Source organism: Arachis hypogaea, chromosome 11 (assembly GCF_003086295.3).
Source record: "Arachis hypogaea cultivar Tifrunner chromosome 11, arahy.Tifrunner.gnm2.J5K5, whole genome shotgun sequence".
NCBI lineage: Eukaryota > Viridiplantae > Streptophyta > Magnoliopsida > Fabales > Fabaceae > Arachis > Arachis hypogaea.
This window is the reverse complement of record NC_092046.1, coordinates 141,823,262-141,842,619: the sequence shown is the minus strand read 5'-3', so window position 1 is coordinate 141,842,619 and position 19,358 is coordinate 141,823,262. Positions and strand designations below refer to the sequence as shown.

Genomic DNA, 19,358 nt, shown 5'->3' with positions numbered 1-19,358 from the left:
CATTCATTGAGAGGTGGCGTCCTGAGACCCACACCTTTCATATGCCCTTTGAGGAGTGCACTATCACTTTACAAGACGTGGCCTATCAGCTGGGTTTGCCGATCGATGGGGAGCCCGTGAGTGGGTGCCTGACTGACTTTGAGAATCTGATGAAAAACGGAAGACCGGCATGGGTGTGGTTCCGCGAGTTGTTTGGGGAGTTATCTCCGCAGAATAAAGTCAAGCAGATGACAGTGTGCTACACATGGTTCTATGAGCGGTTTCGGGTTCTCCCAGCAGATGCTACTGATGAGCCTCTGCTTCAGTTTTTGCATAGGTCGCATTCACCAGCATCCTCCTTGCATCTTTACCTTTGAAGCTAAGGCTAAAATTCGTTGCCACATGACGGATACAGTACGCTCGAAAAGCCCGTGGAGGCAGCCAACCATTCTCGGGATCCTCAAGAGCAGCCTTGATGCCATTATGCCTGTCAGAGATAACAAGGATACCCTCCTGTGGTGTCACATGCGTTCGTAGGTTGGACAAGAAGAATGACCATGACTCCGCATTTTCTCCCTCCACAAGGGCAAAGGCAATCGGGAAGATGTTCGAGTTCCCATCCTGCGCAATTGCCAACAGTAACATGCCTTCATACTTGCCATACAAGTGGGTACCATCAATACTCACAAGCGGCTTGCAATGCCAGAAGGCCTCGATGCAGGGTGAAAATGTCCAGAAAAGACAATGAAAGTACACCGTAGACTCATCGACCTGATCCCCAACTCGAACAGGAGAGATCTTCAACACAGTCACTGTCCCGGCCATGGTCAACTGTACCCCTAGCATCCAACGTGGCAACTCGGCATACGACTCTTCCCAGTCTCCATATATTTATGCGACTGCCTTCTGTTTTGCCATCCAAACCTTCCTGTAACTAGGCCTGAACCTATAATCAGCTTCTGTTGCTTGTTGCAAGACCTTTATCGTAACCGCAGCATCCGCCCTAACCAACGGAAAAATCCTCACATAGATGACGTGGTAATCAAGCTGACGGTGATCACTGGAAATAGAGGTGGCCAAGCAAGTGTGGGGACCGTTGTACCTCCTAACCTCCCAAGTGCCCTTTCGTGCATGAAGCGATATGCGAATCAACCAAGTACAACCCTTGCCAAACTCCTTGCATTTTTCATGATACTTCAGATGATCCGATTCCAAGACTCGGTACTCAACACCACGACGGATGCTATAGTCCTTCACATTCAGAACAGCTTCATATTTAGTTCTGGAACGATTGCCCAACCTAAAATTCTGTAGAAGAACACTCAATTGTAGCACCTCCGTCCGCCTGTTGACCCAAAGCCTCCAAGTTTAGAGTGGAGAAGTGTGGAGGGTACTGCTGTGCGCCAGAACTTGAAGGCCCGTGTTGTGCATGTGGATTAGCACCTGTGTCATCATCACTGTCCCCAATGATATCTACAGGTTTCTGGTCAGAGTCATTGTCCCGCATTGCATTCTCTACTCGATCAGGTTCCCCAAAGCCTTGATCTTCATGAATTATGGCACCACCTGTATCCGCCTCAAATGCCTGTTGCCAGACCCCAGGATTCTCCAACAGTACAGATCCAACTGCCTCCGTTCGTTTTAAATCAGCCGCGAAGGAAGGGGATGCAATCTGCAGAACAGATGGCCGGGCCGTAGGCGTCGAACTAGACGCACCGCCCGCGACAGTCGAGCTATGAACTAGAGCTGATGCCCCAGAACTATCGACACCAACCTCCAACTTCGCGAACAACTCGTGTATTCTGACCTCCGGAAAACTCCTAACACAATGAAACAGAACCCTAATATCTTCATCAGCCGCTAGCACAAAGGTATCATACTTAACACCGGTCGAGATCACTGCGATGGAAATCTTGTAGAATAACTTCTTCACCCACTTGCTTCCAAATACCCCAAGCTTCTGCAAGATGCTGTTCTTCACATCTGACAAAGTGTTTGATGAACTGATGAAAACACTCAATGGTTCTCTGTCAGTGAACTTCACACCATTTTTTTTGCTTCTTTTGATTTTTCCAAAGCAATGCACTAAGACAAGAAAACTCTTTTCCTCACTTGACATTGTGATAATGATCTCTCCTCAGTAGCTTGAATCTCACTCACATATATATAGATTTTCTCTCCTCATAAACCGTGGGAGCTCACAATGGTTTATGCCCATTCGAACCCCTTCATAAACTGTTGCTGCTAGCCACGTTTTATGCACATTTGTCTTCATAAACCGTGGCTGCTTCCAATGGTTTCTATCTTGCATTCACCAAGTGTAAACCGTGGCTGCCTCCCACGATTTACGTTGAGCTCTTTTTGCATGTAAATCTTTGCTGCCAGCCACGGTTTATGTGTAATCTGGAAACCGTGGTTGGCTCCCACGGATTATATAGAAAGTGAAACAAGACATTCACGAAACAAGTTTTCAATTGTTGTAATCAGGTAAAGGTTTCAAGCATTTATTTTATATAGGTAAATTGCCCAAAATAATATTTTTTCTCTCTATGTATATAAAAATATAATTAGATATTAGCATAAAAAAATTATACTGATAGTTATAAAATTAACTCAAAATTAATTTTTTAAAACAATTGAATCTCGATTCTAACTTTTAATTATAACATTAGTATTCTCTCCAAATTATATGTAATAAATATTTGAAAGAAGAGAAATGAAAATATAAATTAAAAAGATAAGCGGTGAAAATTTAAAACTAAATAAAAAACTAAAAAATTATATATGCATATAATAACACTAATAATAATATTTTTATTTAAATTATATTATTTTGTTCATTTTGTTTTCTGTAGAAGAGAAAAATAGAAAAAATAGCGAATGAGAGAAAAGAGAGAGAAAGATAAAGATGAAAAACGAGAGTAAAAGTGATAGTTTGTTAATTTTGGAAGAAAAAATATTTATTTTAATTATAAAAAAATATCGAATGACATATTTTGATTTGTCAAATTACTAATATAAAACATAAATTATATATAGAATAAAAATAGTAGAGAGAAATAGAAAAATGGAGAGAGGTAGATGAGAGAATTTAGGAAGGAAGTTTGTTAATTTTGAAACAAATGTTTTCTCTCAATTTTAATAAGAGAGTGTCATGTGACACATTTGATTGCTAAATTAGATAGTAATATATAATACATAATATAGGTATATTTTAATTTTAATTTTAATTTTAATACAATTAAAGAATGTCATGTTGCATATTTTAATTGTCAAATAAGTAATTAGTCATTGATATTGATAATGATATATAAAATAGATAGAGTGGTTAAAGGAACGAGAGAAATAGAGGAAGGAAGAGGGAGGATAGGAGAATTCTTTAATTTTAGAGGAAAATATTTGAATTCAATTGCAATGAGATGAATTGGTTGTAAAATTAGTAAGGAGAAGATGAAAATTTCTTAATTTTGGAAGAAAAAATTTGATTCTAATTGCAATAAGAGAGTGATATGTGACATATTTTAATTGTAAAATTAGAAATATATAATAGATAATAGATATTTTGCTATAAAAAATTTCAAGCCTTTTATAATTTATTTTTTTCACATCAATCAAGCAATCAAAACTCAATATATAAAATTTTATTTTATTTTATTAAATATTTTTTCTCTCTCCTGATTATCTATCTTTGAACAAATCATCATAAATCGTGCGACATTAAAAACTAAAATTTATTAGATATAGTTAGATATCATGTTTTTTTATTTTAAAATTTTAATTTAAAGGTAATTTTTTTATGAAATTACAACTTTTAATACTTAAGAGGCCAAAATAGGTTTAAAATATATAGTATATTCGAAGGTTATCCAATTTATACCTATTTATGTGAATTTATGAAATTTACTCAAATTCATCCTAGCTTATTCAAATCTAAATTAGTAATTATTAAATTTATTTCTTTTATTAATCTAAATTCGTAAACTTGTAAGAATTTAAAAGTTAACTCGAGAATTTAACAATTTTACTTTTTAAAAATAAAATCCGTAAAAGCAAATTATGAATATATCAAATCAAAATTTACAAAAAAAAAATTACCAATTTGGTCTCAAAAGATTAAAGATTAACAAAATGATATATGAAAAGAATATTATTTAATTATTAATATTAAATATATATTTTAATTAAGATAGACTCTTTATTTATAGTGAACAAACTTATATGCTAAAAACAAAAATAAAAAAACATATATTACACGATATATATTGAAAATAGTTTTAAACTTGTAAAAAAATCTTAATAATTAATAAAAATTGTAAGAAAGAGTTGAGATTTACAAGGTAAAAAGTAGGGGTGTGCATGGGTCGGGTGAAATCAGGTTTGATGTAATTCAGACTCGGTCCGAAATATATACTGGGCCTATTTATTAGACCCGAACCTGGCCCTAGACCCGATGAAACCTATACACTTTCGGGCCACAATTATACCGGGTGAAAACCGGGCCGTTAACACTATATTACCTTGATACCTTCTTATAAGCTAACATGTGAAAATATCCAAATTTCCAAGACTCCAACCATTATTTGACATAGTAAAATTCACTTAGAAAAATATAACAAGAACCAACTCTTCTCTAAAATTAAAGCATAACCATAATCAATACTAATATTGTCTAATAACACCAAATATTTAAATCAATATAAATAACAAAATATTATGCATTAGTCTAAAATCTTATGCATTTTAAACATAAAACATTAACTTATAGTATTATAATAACTAATAACACAAAATATTAAGATTTACAATACTTAAATTCCACATAAGAATAGCCATCATCCATCACTAATAATACAAAATATTAATTGTGTAAGATGACCGAGCCACCGGACCGACTTTGAGTGACCCAAGCCATAGCTCGGACCCGACCCGAAATAATGACCGGATCTAGATCCGGTGAAATCACACTAAAATAGTCCCTAAAATATTCGAGACCGGGCCGAGTCTTCGGGCCCAGCCGGGCCATGCACACCCCTAGTAAAAAGAATAACTCAATTATTTTAATTTAAAGTGCAAAAAACAACAAATTTAAGCTATTTAATGTAACGTTTGAAAAATAATTCAGATAAAAATAAAAAATAAAAAATACATTTAACGTAAAATACAATTTTCTATAGTAGGATTCAAAATATTTTTTTTCTTTGGTTCCGTTTGTGTATATTTCACTTATATAGAAGTGAAATATTTAAGTAAAATATTTTTACATATTTTTCATATATAAAATTGTAAAATATGACTAAAATTTTTAATATATATTTTGTTATTTTGTTAGTAAAATATGAAAATGATATATAAAATAATAAATTTTAAGATTTTTCACAAATTAAAAATTTTTTAGAAAAATAAAAAAATGAGCAAAATTAAATATTCTAACATTATTTTCCATCAATTTTTTAATAAACTTTTAATTCTATAAAATTTATGATAACATATGTATTTAAGAGTTAATTTAAAAAATAAGAAATAAAATTTTATTGTTAAAAAGGGCTTAAAAAAAATGGCTTGACAAAATTCATATAAATCATTGACAAGATGGATTCATTGTATATTACGATGAAACAGACGGCTAAAAAATTTTATTATGGAAGATGAATGTGTGTAATGCAATTCTGTTGGTGGTACATGTATTTTTATTTTGATATGGGATTCAGTAATCGGACTGTCCGATTACTTTGTAAGTTAGTTTTTAAAATTTTGTTAATATTAAATCGGAGAGTTTGATTTGTTTGTTGTAATTTTTTTTTATAAAAAAAATCAAAAATTGGAGGGTCCGATTTTTATTCCTAATAAATCGAATGGTCCGATTTTTATTCCCAAACAAATCGGAGGGTCCGATTTTCACATTTTAAACAAAAAAGTTCTACATTTAAGAATAACACCCTTATCCATCCATAATCCTAAAAAATTCCATTTCCACCCCAATATCAAAAATAATTTCCGGAAACAGACCAAGTGGGGTAGGTTGGACATTTTCATCCATTCCATATTGAAAAAAGGAAAAATCCGTTGTAGGTTTTTTGTAGACCTTTTGTGATTGATATGCACAATATTTATATTCACTAAATCTTGACCACATATATTATATAATATATATCTCAATGGTTGTAAAAATTGAAATACCATATTCCAAACAAATAGAGTGACATATGTGAACATCTTCCTATAGTATATTCATTCGTGAAAGAAAGGGGTAAAAGGTGTTTTTTTAAATTTTAGTAAGGATATTTTTGTCTATCAATGATTATAAAACATTTTTTTTAAGAAATTTTTTTTTTAAAAAAAGATATAAATTGTAACTTCTCAAAAAAGATGTTTTTTTATTTTTCTAGTACTTTTATTTTTACTACTAAAAATTTATCAAACCCACTAAAAAATAAAAAAAGATATTTTTTATTAAAAAAAGATTTTTTTTTTTATCAAAATAATGATCCTCAAACATACACTAAAAAAATTCACAAAAAATATCATGTGCAATGCATCTTTTTAGTCTAAATTTAATAAAAAATTTCTTGGTTCACTTAATTTTATTTTTCATCAAAGAACCTCTCAAAGGAGAGAAGACTTTTTGAAATCTTTATGCTATTTGAAATCTTTATGCTAAAAAAATTTTTGTCTAATTTTTCAAACTATAGCGTAAATGATCATACCTATCCTTGTAATATAATATATTTTTATATTTGTTCTTGTACTTAAAAATTTAGATTGATTATAGTTATATACTTATATAATAATATGGTCAATAATTTAGTTAAAAAATTGAGTTATTAGATAATTAATTCAAATAATGGGCCATTATGGTTAAATTGTTTGTGCTTAATATAATTAAAATACAAAATATGTGCATGCTTCAACAAAGATAATGCATAGATATAAATAATTAGTAATTAGTAATTTAATACACTAAAAAAATTGAAGTGATAAAGATGCTCTAACCAAAATTTCTTTCTTTTTTTTATCTACCATTCTTAACTATTAATAAAAGAAGCGAGGAAAAATAATTTTAATTAATTATATTTTACAATTCTAATTACAGTAATGATAAACGTGTATTTAGCAATAAATAAATCAACTGAATTTTGCACCGACTCAAATATGGTAAAGATGAAAAAAATTAATTGGATATTTTTTCATATTTAAAAGTAAATTTGTATATTTATATTAATAATATTTTAAAATATAGATTTATTTTCAATAATAATTATAAATTTTGACATTTTGTCTGTTTGAAAAAATATTTACGTCAAAATAAGTTTTTAGAATTTTGGAATCATTAAAATAATTAATAGAAAAATATATTAGCATTTATTTATATGATTAATTGAACTTAATTATATAACCAATCATATATACGCTTCTTTGCGCATTGATTAAGAAAACAAAAAATAATATAGATTTGTGAAACAAGCGCAAAAGGCAGAAAATACTACAAGAAAAATGTTGAGTACTGTCGCATTTGTCGACAGTAACCACGTCGAATTCGTAAGATTTTTTAATTATTGGTAGATTTTGTTTTTCGATAATAAATCTGCCGGTAATTTTTGGAGAAAAAATATATTAAATTGGTGCATCATTTACTATCGGGTTTAATCCAATAGTAACTCAATTTAGTGAAACAATGTGTTTGGTGACCTGCAATGATTTGTCGTGGTGGAATGAATCGCATAAGGTCTCTCAAATCAGTTTTGTGGTGAGAATATATAATATGACCTCAAAAAACTATGACTATATAAGAAATTATTGGTACAGACATCTATATATAGGACTGTTGTGGTGACTTTCGGTATACATTTATACATATTTTTGTTTGTTACATATATACATAAAAATGAGGATCTAGAAAATATTGAGATGTAACAAATGAAGGTACAAGATAAAAATATAAGGGAGTGATATATTTATTATGATGCTAATTGAAATAGTATTTTACCCTTCACTTCTCTTCCATATTCTCTCCTTAACATCATGGTTACTTGGAGCATAACCTCTTTAAAACACATCATCATATCGACAATTTCTGAGATACATATATTATTACCCTTTATCAATTTCTTTTATTAAAAACTAATAATTTATCTTAGAAAATATTAGAGACTAAATTATAATTTAGTACAAACTATTTTTTTGAACACCTCAACAAATAAATATTCACTTCGAATTGATTAATTAACTTTTGCTGTTGGTTATAGACGGGAGAATACATTTTGAATATAATAAAATGTTGAAAATTTTCAAATTATTAAAGTGATATTGGTCCTTAAAAGCGTATCACCAGTACAAGTTTATTTGTCTTTTCAAAAAAAGTAATAATAAAATTACATAACTTGAAGGGTTTAACTTTTATATATTGGTTAAAATAAAAAAAAATAAGTAGCTATTTTATTCTTATTTTTTATTTTATTTTATTATTTTGTTAGAGAACTTAGCTTTATTTAGATTATAAAAAGATAAGATACATGAAAAAACAGATCAATTTTAACAAAAAACCAAAAAAAGCAAACAAAACAAAATAAGAATTGGATAGGAATAAGAAAACTAATATACGGTTAAGACAGGATTGAATATAATAAAGTTGCGATCATGAACTTAGAAATACTTAGAAATATATCCTATCATATCATTATTATTTATTTATATATAAAAAAAAATACAATCCAAAAAAGAATTAAGACAAATTAAACAGACAAAACATATTATATACTTGTACTAAAAAAAAGCAGTGAGAAAACGAACTTTGTCATGGAAACCACAACACACTGATGTTAAATTATCGTTGTATCTCTCTAATTCGTGTATTTTACTATTTTGTTAGAGAACTTAGCTTTAGCTTTAGTTATAGATAAGATACATGAAAAAACAGATCAATTTTTACGAAAAAAACAAAAAATGGGATAGGATTAAAAAAACTAATATACGGTTAACACGGTTATATATAACATGGCAATCTCTGCTTATTATTTACTATAGACAAATTTTGGTGCATTGTTGTTTGTTAAAGATATGAATATATTAGCTGCCACTAACGGGGAAGATATGTAAAGGAGAGAAAAGGCATAATTTAAACCAACCACAGTAACTTCGAACTTTTGAGAAAAAAGGGAGCGTAATACCACACAGCTGGTCTGAGAGACCTTCTGCGAAAGTTTAACATCAAAGTGTTGTGGTTTTCTTAACAAATTTCATTTTCTAGCTGTTTTTTCTGTATACAAGTAAGTAGCATATCTTATCTGTTTAATTTATTTCAATTCTTTTTTGGATCGTACTTTCCCTTTGTATATAAATAAATAATAATGATATGATAGAATATATTCCTAATTGTTTTTGTGTTGCTGATCACAACTCTACATAGTTAATTAGGAACAATAATAATTATCTTTTTGAGAAGGTGTTAAGATCGGAATAAGAAAGAATAGATATAATTGAATAATTATCGTTGAGATCAAATTTTACTTTATAATTGAAAGTCTGCATGATGTTATGAAACGTATGAGATTAATTGCATGCATAAATAAACAATGATGGATGGAATAATAATATTTCAGCGTGGAGTGCAAGTGGTAGAGGAAAGCTAGAAATCATCAACAGGGTTCACATTAAATTAATAAGGTAATCAGTAAGAATGGAAGGAGGGCCGGAGGCAGCGAGTAAGCAAGAGTTCATGGAATTCTGGAAAAGAGCAACCAGTTCGCCTTACATCATGCGCCTTGCTCTATCAGCCGGAATTGGAGGTCTCCTCTTTGGCTACGATACCGGTGTTATCTCCGGAGCCTTGCTTTACATTCGCGAAGACTTTGTAGAAGTTGATAAGAAATTATGGTTGCAGGAAGTCATTGTAAGTATGGCTGTAGCGGGAGCCATTATTGGTGCTGCACTTGGTGGATGGATGAACGACATGCTCGGCCGTAAGACCTCTATCTTGGGGGCTGATATTGTTTTCTTTCTTGGCGCAATAGTCATGGCTATTGCCCCAGCTCCTTGGGTCCTCGTCATTGGAAGAATTTTGGTTGGTTTTGGAGTTGGCATAGCTTCCATGACTTCCCCTCTCTATATCTTAGAAGCCTCTCCAGCTACCATTAGAGGAGCTCTCGTTTGTATCAATGGTCTCCTCATCACCTTTGGCCAATTCCTCTCTTACCTTATCAACCTCGCATTCACCACGGTATATATCTACTCGGATAATAACTAAAAAAGATTACGTAATTTAACATATCTGACTAAACTATTTAACATAATATACAGACTCCTGGAACGTGGCGTTGGATGCTTGGGGTGGCCGGACTTCCGGCGGTGGTTCAGTTCGTTTTAATGCTGACCCTTCCTGAGTCACCGAGGTGGTTGTACAACCAAGGGAAAGAAAATGAGTCAAGGAAAATCCTGGAAAAGATTTATAGAGCAGACGAGATTGAAGGGGAGATAAAAGCGATGAGAGAAGCTGTGGAACAAGAGAAGCAAGAGGAAGGGTTGATCGGTCAAACTCTTGGAGAGAAAATGAAGGCTGCTTTCAGCAACGTTGCTGTTCGAAGAGGATTGTATGCAGGCGTGACTGCTCAAGTCGCTCAACAATTCGTTGGCATCAACACCGTCATGTATTACAGCCCAACCATTGTTCAGTTTGCCGGCATTGCATCAAAATCTACCGCACTTGCACTCTCCCTCGTCACATCTGGTCTCAACGCCGTTGGATCTATCCTCAGCATGCTTTGCATCGATAAATATGGAAGGAGAAAGCTCATGCTCCTATCCCTTATTGCAATCATCGTTTGCCTCCTCACTCTAACCGGAGTTTTCTATCAGGCAGCTACCACCGCTCCTCCAATTGACAACGTTGACACCCTCAGCTTCGGTGCTAACGCTACATGCCAGGCTTATCTTGATGCCCCTAATGTCTCTTCATGGAACTGCATGAAATGTTTGAAAGCTGAATGTGCCTTCTGTGCCAGCACTGGGGGCAATGTAAGTTCATCACTTCCATCTCTTTCAACTTATATATATCTATGTATTAGTCTAATCTAATCTTAACATAATCAATGAACATGATGCAGCATCTTCCAAGAGCATGCCTGGCGGAAACAAAGGAAGTCAGAGTGGTGTGCGGTGAGCAAAAGCGCGTGTGGTTTTCTGATGGATGCCCAAGCAAAATTGGAGTGCTTGCAGTTATAGTGTTGGGACTATATATCCTAGCCTACTCTCCTGGAATGGGATCAGTGCCTTGGGTTTTGAATTCAGAGATTTACCCATTGAGATTCAGGGGAATTTGTGGAGGCATAGCAGCAGTTTCAAACTGGTGTGCTAATCTCATAGTGAGTTTGACATTCTTGTCACTCATCCATGCACTTGGGGCTGTAGGAACATTCCTCCTCTTTGCTGGGTTTTCCACAATTGGACTCGTTGCCATCTATCTATTGGTACCAGAGACCAAAGGGCTTCAGTTTGAAGAGGTTGAGAAGTTGCTTCAGAAAGGTTTCAACCCTTGCGATTGTACAAATCCAAAGACAGACGAAGAGAAAGCAAGTACTAGTAAATAAATAATATGATATGATGAAGTTGCAGTTAGTTATCTTTTCATATACATCGAGAATTGGACAATTCTCTCTTAGAGGAATAGAAATTAAAGGAGGAGATAAATATATTTGTTGTTTCAATGTGTGCGTTCTCTTCTTCAAAATCTATGCTGACAGAGCGATAGAGAATTTCTCCATGTATGTTAGATTTGTATGAATACTTTTATGAAAAAGTCTAAAGAGCCAGTAGTTTTATTAAAATCTGGCCAACAACAAAAAATGAGTAATTCTACACTGTTAGATGTAATTTTACACGATTAAAAATATTAATAATAGCTAATTGATGACTACAAATTACAAAACTTGTTGGTCCTCTAGTACTCCTCTACTTTTATTTTTGTTTTCTTTACGCATTTGGCTTTTTCATAATTACAAAAAAATCAGAAAACATCATCTTTATATAATTAATTTTTTTACAATAAGTCAGTGACGAATTATACTATAACAACCCAACTTTTTGAAAATTAAATAATAAGTGATTTACAATTTATTATATTTATTGAGAATTTTATTTAAAGAAAATCATTTTTCCTAAAAGTAATTAAATTAAATTTTATGATACTTTGAATTTAAAATCGATTAGACTTTCTAAATAATTTTTATTATAATAGAATATTTCGAAAAAATAAAAGAATTTTAATTATTATTATTATTATTATTATTATTATTATTATTATTATTATTATTATTATTATTATTATTATTATTCAAAAAAAAGATAAAAAAAGTTGCCGAAGGCCATTATATATACATAGTAAAGAAAGAAAAAAAGCAAGCCAAATGTGTCTTATAGGCATGAAATATATATATATATATATATACGCGCTACTGCCGCTAAACACCATGCTCGGCGTTTAACACCGCTGGGGCAGAGAAGGATTGTAGGTTTACTGTCTTCCTGATACTTAACGTTCAGCTCGGCGTTTAGCGCCACTAGCGTATGGCTTTGGCACAATTTACAAAGCATCTGGCGCGAAACGCCAGGTCGTGGCGTTTGGCGTCAACTTCATAGAGGGCTTGCAGCGTTACAAGGCACTTGGCGCCAAACGCTAGGTAGCGACGTTTGGCGCTAGCTTTGCAGCATCAATTTTTTCCTTTTTCTTCTGCACGAATTCTGCCAAACTCGTCTGGATTTTTTCTGAAATAAATAAAACCATAATGCGCCTTAAAGTAGCATCCAAATAGGCTTCAAACGCTAGTATCTAAATAAAACTCAATAATTCATATCTAAAATAATAAGAAAATATAGAAAAGATGCTCGTGCATCAACGACGATCGGAGAGGAGAGAGCAGCGACGAGGAGAGAGGAGCGACAACGAGCGAGTGGCGAGCGGAGAGGAGCGGGCAGCGATTAGAGAGGAGCGAATGGAGGAGACGAGCGATGAGCGGCGACGACGAGCAATCAGCTAGAGAGCGGCGAGCGATTGGCGTGCAGTGGCGAGAAAGAGAGTGAGAGTGGTTGAACGAGAGTGGGAGAGAGAGATAGTGTGTCTTGTGTTTTTTCTGAAACTGAAACCCGAATTTTGGAACTGAGAGTATTTATATCATTGAGTTTAATTTTTATGTTGGTCGCTAAATTAGTCACTAATGACAAATTTAGTGATTGATTTTAGCGACTAACTACTTTATGACCTTATATATTTGTTAGTTGTTGAATCAATTGCTAATTTTATCATTAGCCACTAATTTAGAGACTAACAATTTTCAGTTTATTTTTTATGTTGTTTGCGAAAATCGGTCGTTAATGTTAAAATTAGCGATCGATTTTAGTGACCAACTGCTTTATCACCTTATACTTTTCATTAGTCGCTGAATCAATATTCCTCGAAACTGATAGCACAGTACATCTTTTGATGGCTTTGGCATTTAACTCCATATTCTTCTTGTCTTCATCATTCCATTCAGCTTCTTCTTTAGGAATCATCAGTCCTTCAGCACTTGTCTTGGTAGGTACTTAAGGATCATTCACAATATTTTCCATATACTGTAGTCAATGGATTGAACAAAGATCTGCATTCTTTCCTTCCAGTAGGTGTAGTTCTTTCTATTGAAGAAAGGAAGCCTGTTGTTTGATTGACCGTCAGTAAGAGTGTAGGCCACAGAGTTTGCACCCAAGTTATTAGCCATTGGACCTTTCCTCCAAGCTGTTAAGCTTGATCCTTGAGTACTAAGTTCTGATACCAATTGAAGGCTCTTGATGGCCTAGAGAAGGGGGGTGGAATCTATGGCATTCTTTTAATCTTGATTAATAAATATTCAAACTAGAAAATGAAACTTTGCTTCTGTTTAGACTGCGAGATTAATTATGCAGGAGACAATTTTATTTTGTCTCAAAATTCTTGAAACACACAATTATAACAGGGAAGAAGAAGATGACACAGTTATGTATCCTGGTTCAGCTGCTTTGTGCAATGCAACCTACATCCAGTCTCCACCACAACAATGGTGGAATTTTCACTATCTTTTCAAGTATTACATACACAAATTTTTCTAAGATTCAACCCAATCCTATTTGGGACAAACCCAGTTTTTACCCAAGCTAGATTTGACTAGGTTTACTCCCTAGATTTTCAACCACTAAGTGTTCACCCAACTTAGCAAGGAATACCTCTCAGGTACATGATACAAAACAAAAATATAATCAAAAGATACATGACATAAATCTTTGTTTTTCTCTCCAAATACCTCTCTTTACCTTTTCTCTAAATAGCTTTTTCTCAATATCTCACTTTTATGCCTTTTACCACTGAATACAAACAAAAAAGGATACAACAAACATCCAGAATTTTCAATAATAAACCATGAAGGAGATAATGTTGAACAACTCAAACCCTATAAGCTTAACCCATATTTTGAACGCTCAAATGTAGCTATTCATCTTGACATAATGATCCCTTTTATGTAAGTACAATGCTTCCAAGACTTCAAACTTTGATTTGTGAGGTTTCTCTCTTCTCTGATTTTGGGTTCTCTCTCCTTGAGCAAAACTAAAGATGATTTTTCTTTTTGTATTGAGTTCTATTTTCCCACCTAGGGCTTCTTTACAAAGTCAGCTTCTTGAATCTTGAGCTAGCTAAGGTTCCTTTCTTTTTCTTCCATCAGACTAAAAAATCAGGAATTTAGAATTAGAGTTAGGCAAGGCAGCTTCATTGATAACAGATCCTCAATGGGTTTGATAAATCAAAATCATTAACCTTGTGCTTTGACCCTAAGTTTCAATATTATTAATTCACAGTAGAGTAAAGTAGCCATCACTTTCTTCATATTACTCGAAATAGTTGTGCATAGGAAAAGAGAAATCAGAAAGTAATTGACTTGTATGTTAATAGAAATAATTTACCTTTTCTCTTATGATAATACCTAATTTGTGCATGTTAATTTTGATTTGACATAGCTTCCTTGATTCGCTTTTCTTTCTTCTGATTTGGTGCTTGATGAAAAAGTAAAACACCTTTTTCTTCTTTGATGTTTAGTGAAAAAGTAAAACCTTATTTCTCCTTTGTGCTTTACCCAAAGCAACATAGCACCATTAGCAGGAAGATGTTCTTCCTTTCAAGAATGACAATGGGCTGGACTAGAGGCTTGGTCCAAGTAGCTACAGCTTAGATACTTGGTTTCCTCTGTTTGGGCTGTTCAATAATATTTGGGTCTGCAACATTGAATCATCAAAACACTTTTGGGCTTTCAACCCAACTAAAATCATGTTTGTCATTACCAAAAATGTTATTATTATTTACTAGACTCAAAAATCTGTTTCAGGTGTTGTATCTTCACCTTCACCTTCACATTCTAAGATAATGCCACAATCTTGACACGCCCTAGCAGCCAAGAAATTTAGGCGATGGAGAAAATGCCCCTTTCAAATGCACATTTAGGAGCAGAGAAAATCAAAATAACTAAATGAGTGATAAGAGCACCTTGACTTTAGGAGTTGATTACAACAGAGAGATATATAAATAGAAAGTAAGTAGCATGAGTGGGTTAGGCTTATTTTGGGAATCATAATAAGAGAGTTTAAGTTTAAACTTGAAAAAATGTTCAAAAGAATGAGTGGTATAGGCTCACTTAAGAATACATTGAGCTACAAATTAAAAAGTTTAAAGCATCTCATGAATTCACTACAAGAAAACTACAATTTTGCTACACTTTTAAAGCGTGATGAAAATTTGAAAAAAGCATAATGATAGCTTTTTGCTACGTTTTTTGAGCTACCAGCACGCTTTTGAAAGGGTCATATCTGAAAGTGTGTCGATTATTCTATCGCCACGCTTTTTTCGATCTATTGGCACGCTTTTTTGCCACGTTTTTATTTATTGTCATGTTTTTAAGCTTGGCCGTATGTATAACCCTATAGCCACGCTTTCAAAATGTGCCGAAAAGTGGACATACAACCACACTTTTAAAGCGTAGCAAAAAAAAGTGTGGCGACAGACCATTTTTCTTGTAATAATTTAATAATGGCTAGTAGTCAATATCAAACCAAATCTTTCCAATTTAAACCAACACTAGTCAAAGGTATTAATGGGGGATTAGTATTCTTTTCTTTCTTCCTTTGAAAATAAATGGAAGGCAGAAAGATCTTTCTTAAATGATTTGAACCGAAAATAATACTATGATAAAGAGAAAAATTTTTGTGGAAAATGAAATTTATTATTTAACTAAGGTCTTGTTTGGGCGCCATTCTCGAAAAAGATCTTTTTTAAATGATATTTTTTTAAAAGATCTTTTGCAAAAGTAAAAGTGATTTTATGTTTGCATACTTTAGTTAAAAGTACTTATTTAAAAGATGTTATTGTTTGGATACAAAAATACAAAATACTTTTATAATAATAAAATTACTTAAAAGGACATTCAATCATAAAAGAGTTCATTAATAATAATAAAAGAAAAATAATTATTTATACTAATTTATTTGATCCGATAATTGATCTCTTATATTGTCTCTTATTTCTTCCATTGCCCGAACATCTTCTTGTGTTGGATCTTCCCATTCATTAATTTCACAATTTGTTGATCAATTTCTTACAGTAGTACCGTCATTTTCATTGGCTTGTAACGAAATAATATCTTCAAACTTTTGCAAAATAATTATGTCATCAGAATCCATCATTCTTATAAAATTATGAAGGGTGAAACACGCAACAATGATATCACATTGGGTTTCAAATTTTGCTCTTAATGGCATGTTTTGTAGTATCTTCCATCTTGCTTTGCATACTCCAAAAGTCCTTTCAATTACTGTCCTTAAACTTGAATGACAATAGTTGAACTTTTCATTGTTTGATCTAAAATTTGATGCTAGTTTAAATTGTGGAATATGATACCTTGTATGACGATAAGGTCCTAAGAATCCCTTAAAAGTTGGATAACCAGCATCAACTAAGTAATATTTACCTGAAATACATTAAAAAATATACAAAAATCAAGTCACATATTATCGTAAAAATGAATGTAACCTCAAAATAAACTTAAATGACATAACTAACTTTCTAGTGGATGTGGAAAATTTAACTTTTTTGTTCAAAGAGCCTCCATAAAAATTCTTGTATCATGTGCAGAACCTTCCCAACCAGCCTATATAAATGTAAAATACATATTAAAATCACACACAGCCATTATATTTGTTGTAGTATTTTCTTTTCTACTAATAAATCGTACTTACTCATCTCGGTGAACATGAATGGCTATATGCGTACCATCTATAGCTCTAATACAATCTTTGAAATATGGCCAATATCTATCATTATCCATAATATATTTAGGTGTGTCTCCAAAACTAGGATCAATAGGTCTAATAATATTTTTTGCCAATTTCTTCACACATGATAGAACATGATGAAATTGACGAAATATAGTTTCACCTGAATGCTGAAATTGCTTCTCTAACATTATATAAGAAGCTCCTTGCCCAAGCATGTATAAAAATGTTGCTACCATTTCTTCTCTACTAACACCTCGTGTGGATTTCAAGCCATAATTGAGAACTAAATCATTGCATAAACGATTAAACACTGATTTTCTCATTCTAAATTGTTCAAAAAATCGCATTTCATTCTCCTCCTTTAATTCTAATAGCCATTGATATCCTGATAGTTTTGAAGTCCTTTTCTCTTGTTTGAGGACATATCGCAAGTAATAATTGGCAACTCCACAAATAGCTAATAGCGGCTGATTTGTAACCTTTTTCATGCTCTTCATATTCAGTATTATTATTTGTTTCATAATCACTCATCCTGTATAATTTAAATTAACATGAAAAATAAGATAACAAAGCAAAAAATACTATTCACAATGTCATTATTAAATAAAGTTCCAAAATATAAAATCAAAACATAAATTATAACATTGTCACTAAATTAAAGTTCAACAATAACGATAATAAGAATTCATGCAAAAAAAAATTAAAAATAAAGTTTAGAGACGGTTCATGTCATCCAATTTAAAAGATTCTAGCTATCCAAGTTGTTGATTAGGATCATCACTCAATGCAATGAAAGTTTTTCTATATTGTGGCTTAGCCATTAATCTAATTCCCAACTAGAACTGTGGACTATATGGTTCTAGGTCAGGTAATTTGCATAGCAACTTGATGCAATTTTCTATTGAGCAAGGATCATCTCCCTTAGTTGCAGCTTTTGACTCTACACCAACCAAAATACGATCAAGTGAGTCCTGTAATCTAGATACTATTCCAGCTCGTTTCTCAACTTTTTTGTTAGAAGTCTTCCTTCTTTTCTCTCTAGTAGGGCTTTGAACAACTGTATAATTAGCAATGTATTCTTCAATATATTCATTTGTATAATTCATGTCACCTCTACTCTCAAAATCCTCATTGTTCTGATTAAATTCTTCAGGATTTGGATCTTCCGATGATGCCCAAGCACTATAACCAGTAGCTACGATGTCCTTGAAACATTGTTCAAGCCTATCTAAAGATTTAGGACCTTCATTCTTAAACTTAGCGAATTCTGGATTAATCTGTTTAAAATATGCAAAAGAATAAATATAAAAGATATCTAATAAATTTTAAAAATAAAATTAACTTATTGTATTATTTTATAATGTAAAATTAACATACCTTAATTTTATCAGTCCACCAAGATTCAGAAGTTAACACTGTTTTTTTCTCATGATCCCAACCAAGACCAGTCTCTTATCCAATTAATTTAGCCCATAATTGAAAATAAGATTTAATAGCATCCCATCTATTTCTTAGTTGTCTATGCACATATGGGAGTCCTGTTCTCTCTCTAAATTTTTTTTTGTAGATTTTTTCAACCAATTTTATTGAAATATTTATTAGGTCTATTACTATCTCATATTTCTTCCACACAGATAGTCAAAAATATTTCAGTATTCCAATCATCCCATTTTGTTTTTACAGTTTTTACTTCTCCTTCGTTTGTTGCATCTTCGTTTTCAATATTTACTTGACTAGAACCTCTTCTTGGATTTAGTTTTGGAGCCATACTATATAAATTATATCAAATTTTATAATGTATAATGTTAATAAAATAAATTGTAATATAAATAATAATCGTGAATATAATAACATACTAAATAAAAATAAAATACTATGATAATAAAAAACAAATAAAAATCACAAATAAATTAATAATAATAATGATAAAATGATTAAAAAAATAAATAATAAATAATAATAACGTAAAGTAATATGAAGACAGAGACAATATGAAAAGAAAGCAAATAATAATAACAATATGAAGAAAAAATGGTAAAAGAAAGCAAATAATAATAACGTAC

At 32.0% G+C, this 19,358-nt stretch overlaps 3 protein-coding genes across 3 annotated transcripts; 1 reads left to right on the top strand and 2 right to left on the bottom strand.

Moving 5' to 3' along the window:
• Positions 1-282: 282 nt before the first annotated feature.
• On the bottom strand, positions 283-804 carry LOC112722045 (uncharacterized). The gene has a single exon (XM_025773027.1). The coding sequence runs from the start codon at positions 802-804 to the stop codon at positions 283-285; it is 522 nt and encodes a 173-aa protein (XP_025628812.1).
• Positions 805-9,652: 8,848 nt separating this feature from the next.
• LOC112722044 (inositol transporter 4-like) lies at positions 9,653-11,558 on the top strand. The gene is made up of 3 exons (XM_072206197.1): positions 9,653-10,192; positions 10,267-10,986; positions 11,076-11,558. The coding sequence occupies exons 1-3, from the start codon at positions 9,653-9,655 to the stop codon at positions 11,556-11,558; spliced, it is 1,743 nt and encodes a 580-aa protein (XP_072062298.1).
• Positions 11,559-16,608: 5,050 nt separating this feature from the next.
• LOC140176256 (uncharacterized) lies at positions 16,609-17,792 on the bottom strand. Its single transcript, XM_072206196.1, has 2 exons — positions 17,291-17,792; positions 16,609-16,988 (listed from the first exon to the last, which is right to left on the bottom strand). The coding sequence occupies exons 1-2, from the start codon at positions 17,790-17,792 to the stop codon at positions 16,609-16,611; spliced, it is 882 nt and encodes a 293-aa protein (XP_072062297.1).
• Between the last annotated feature and the right edge of the window lie 1,566 nt (positions 17,793-19,358).

What these genes read in the sequence shown, in the direction of transcription:
- LOC112722045 (XM_025773027.1), bottom strand. Translation starts at nt 804, where the DNA reads ATGGCCGGGACAGTGACTGTGTTGAAGATCTCTCCTGTTCGAGTTGGG.
- LOC112722044 (XM_072206197.1), top strand. Translation starts at nt 9,653, where the DNA reads ATGGAAGGAGGGCCGGAGGCAGCGAGTAAGCAAGAGTTCATGGAATTC. An exon ending in TCAACCTCGCATTCACCACG is followed by an intron (nt 10,193 to 10,266) that starts GTATATATCTAC and finishes ATTTAACATAAT; the next exon opens with ATACAGACTCCTGGAACGTG. An exon ending in GTGCCAGCACTGGGGGCAAT is followed by an intron (nt 10,987 to 11,075) that starts GTAAGTTCATCA and finishes AACATGATGCAG; the next exon opens with CATCTTCCAAGAGCATGCCT.
- LOC140176256 (XM_072206196.1), bottom strand. Translation starts at nt 17,792, where the DNA reads ATGAAGAGCATGAAAAAGGTTACAAATCAGCCGCTATTAGCTATTTGT. An exon ending in TTGTATTAGAGCTATAGATG is followed by an intron (nt 16,989 to 17,290) that starts GTACGCATATAG and finishes AATGTATTTCAG; the next exon opens with GTAAATATTACTTAGTTGAT.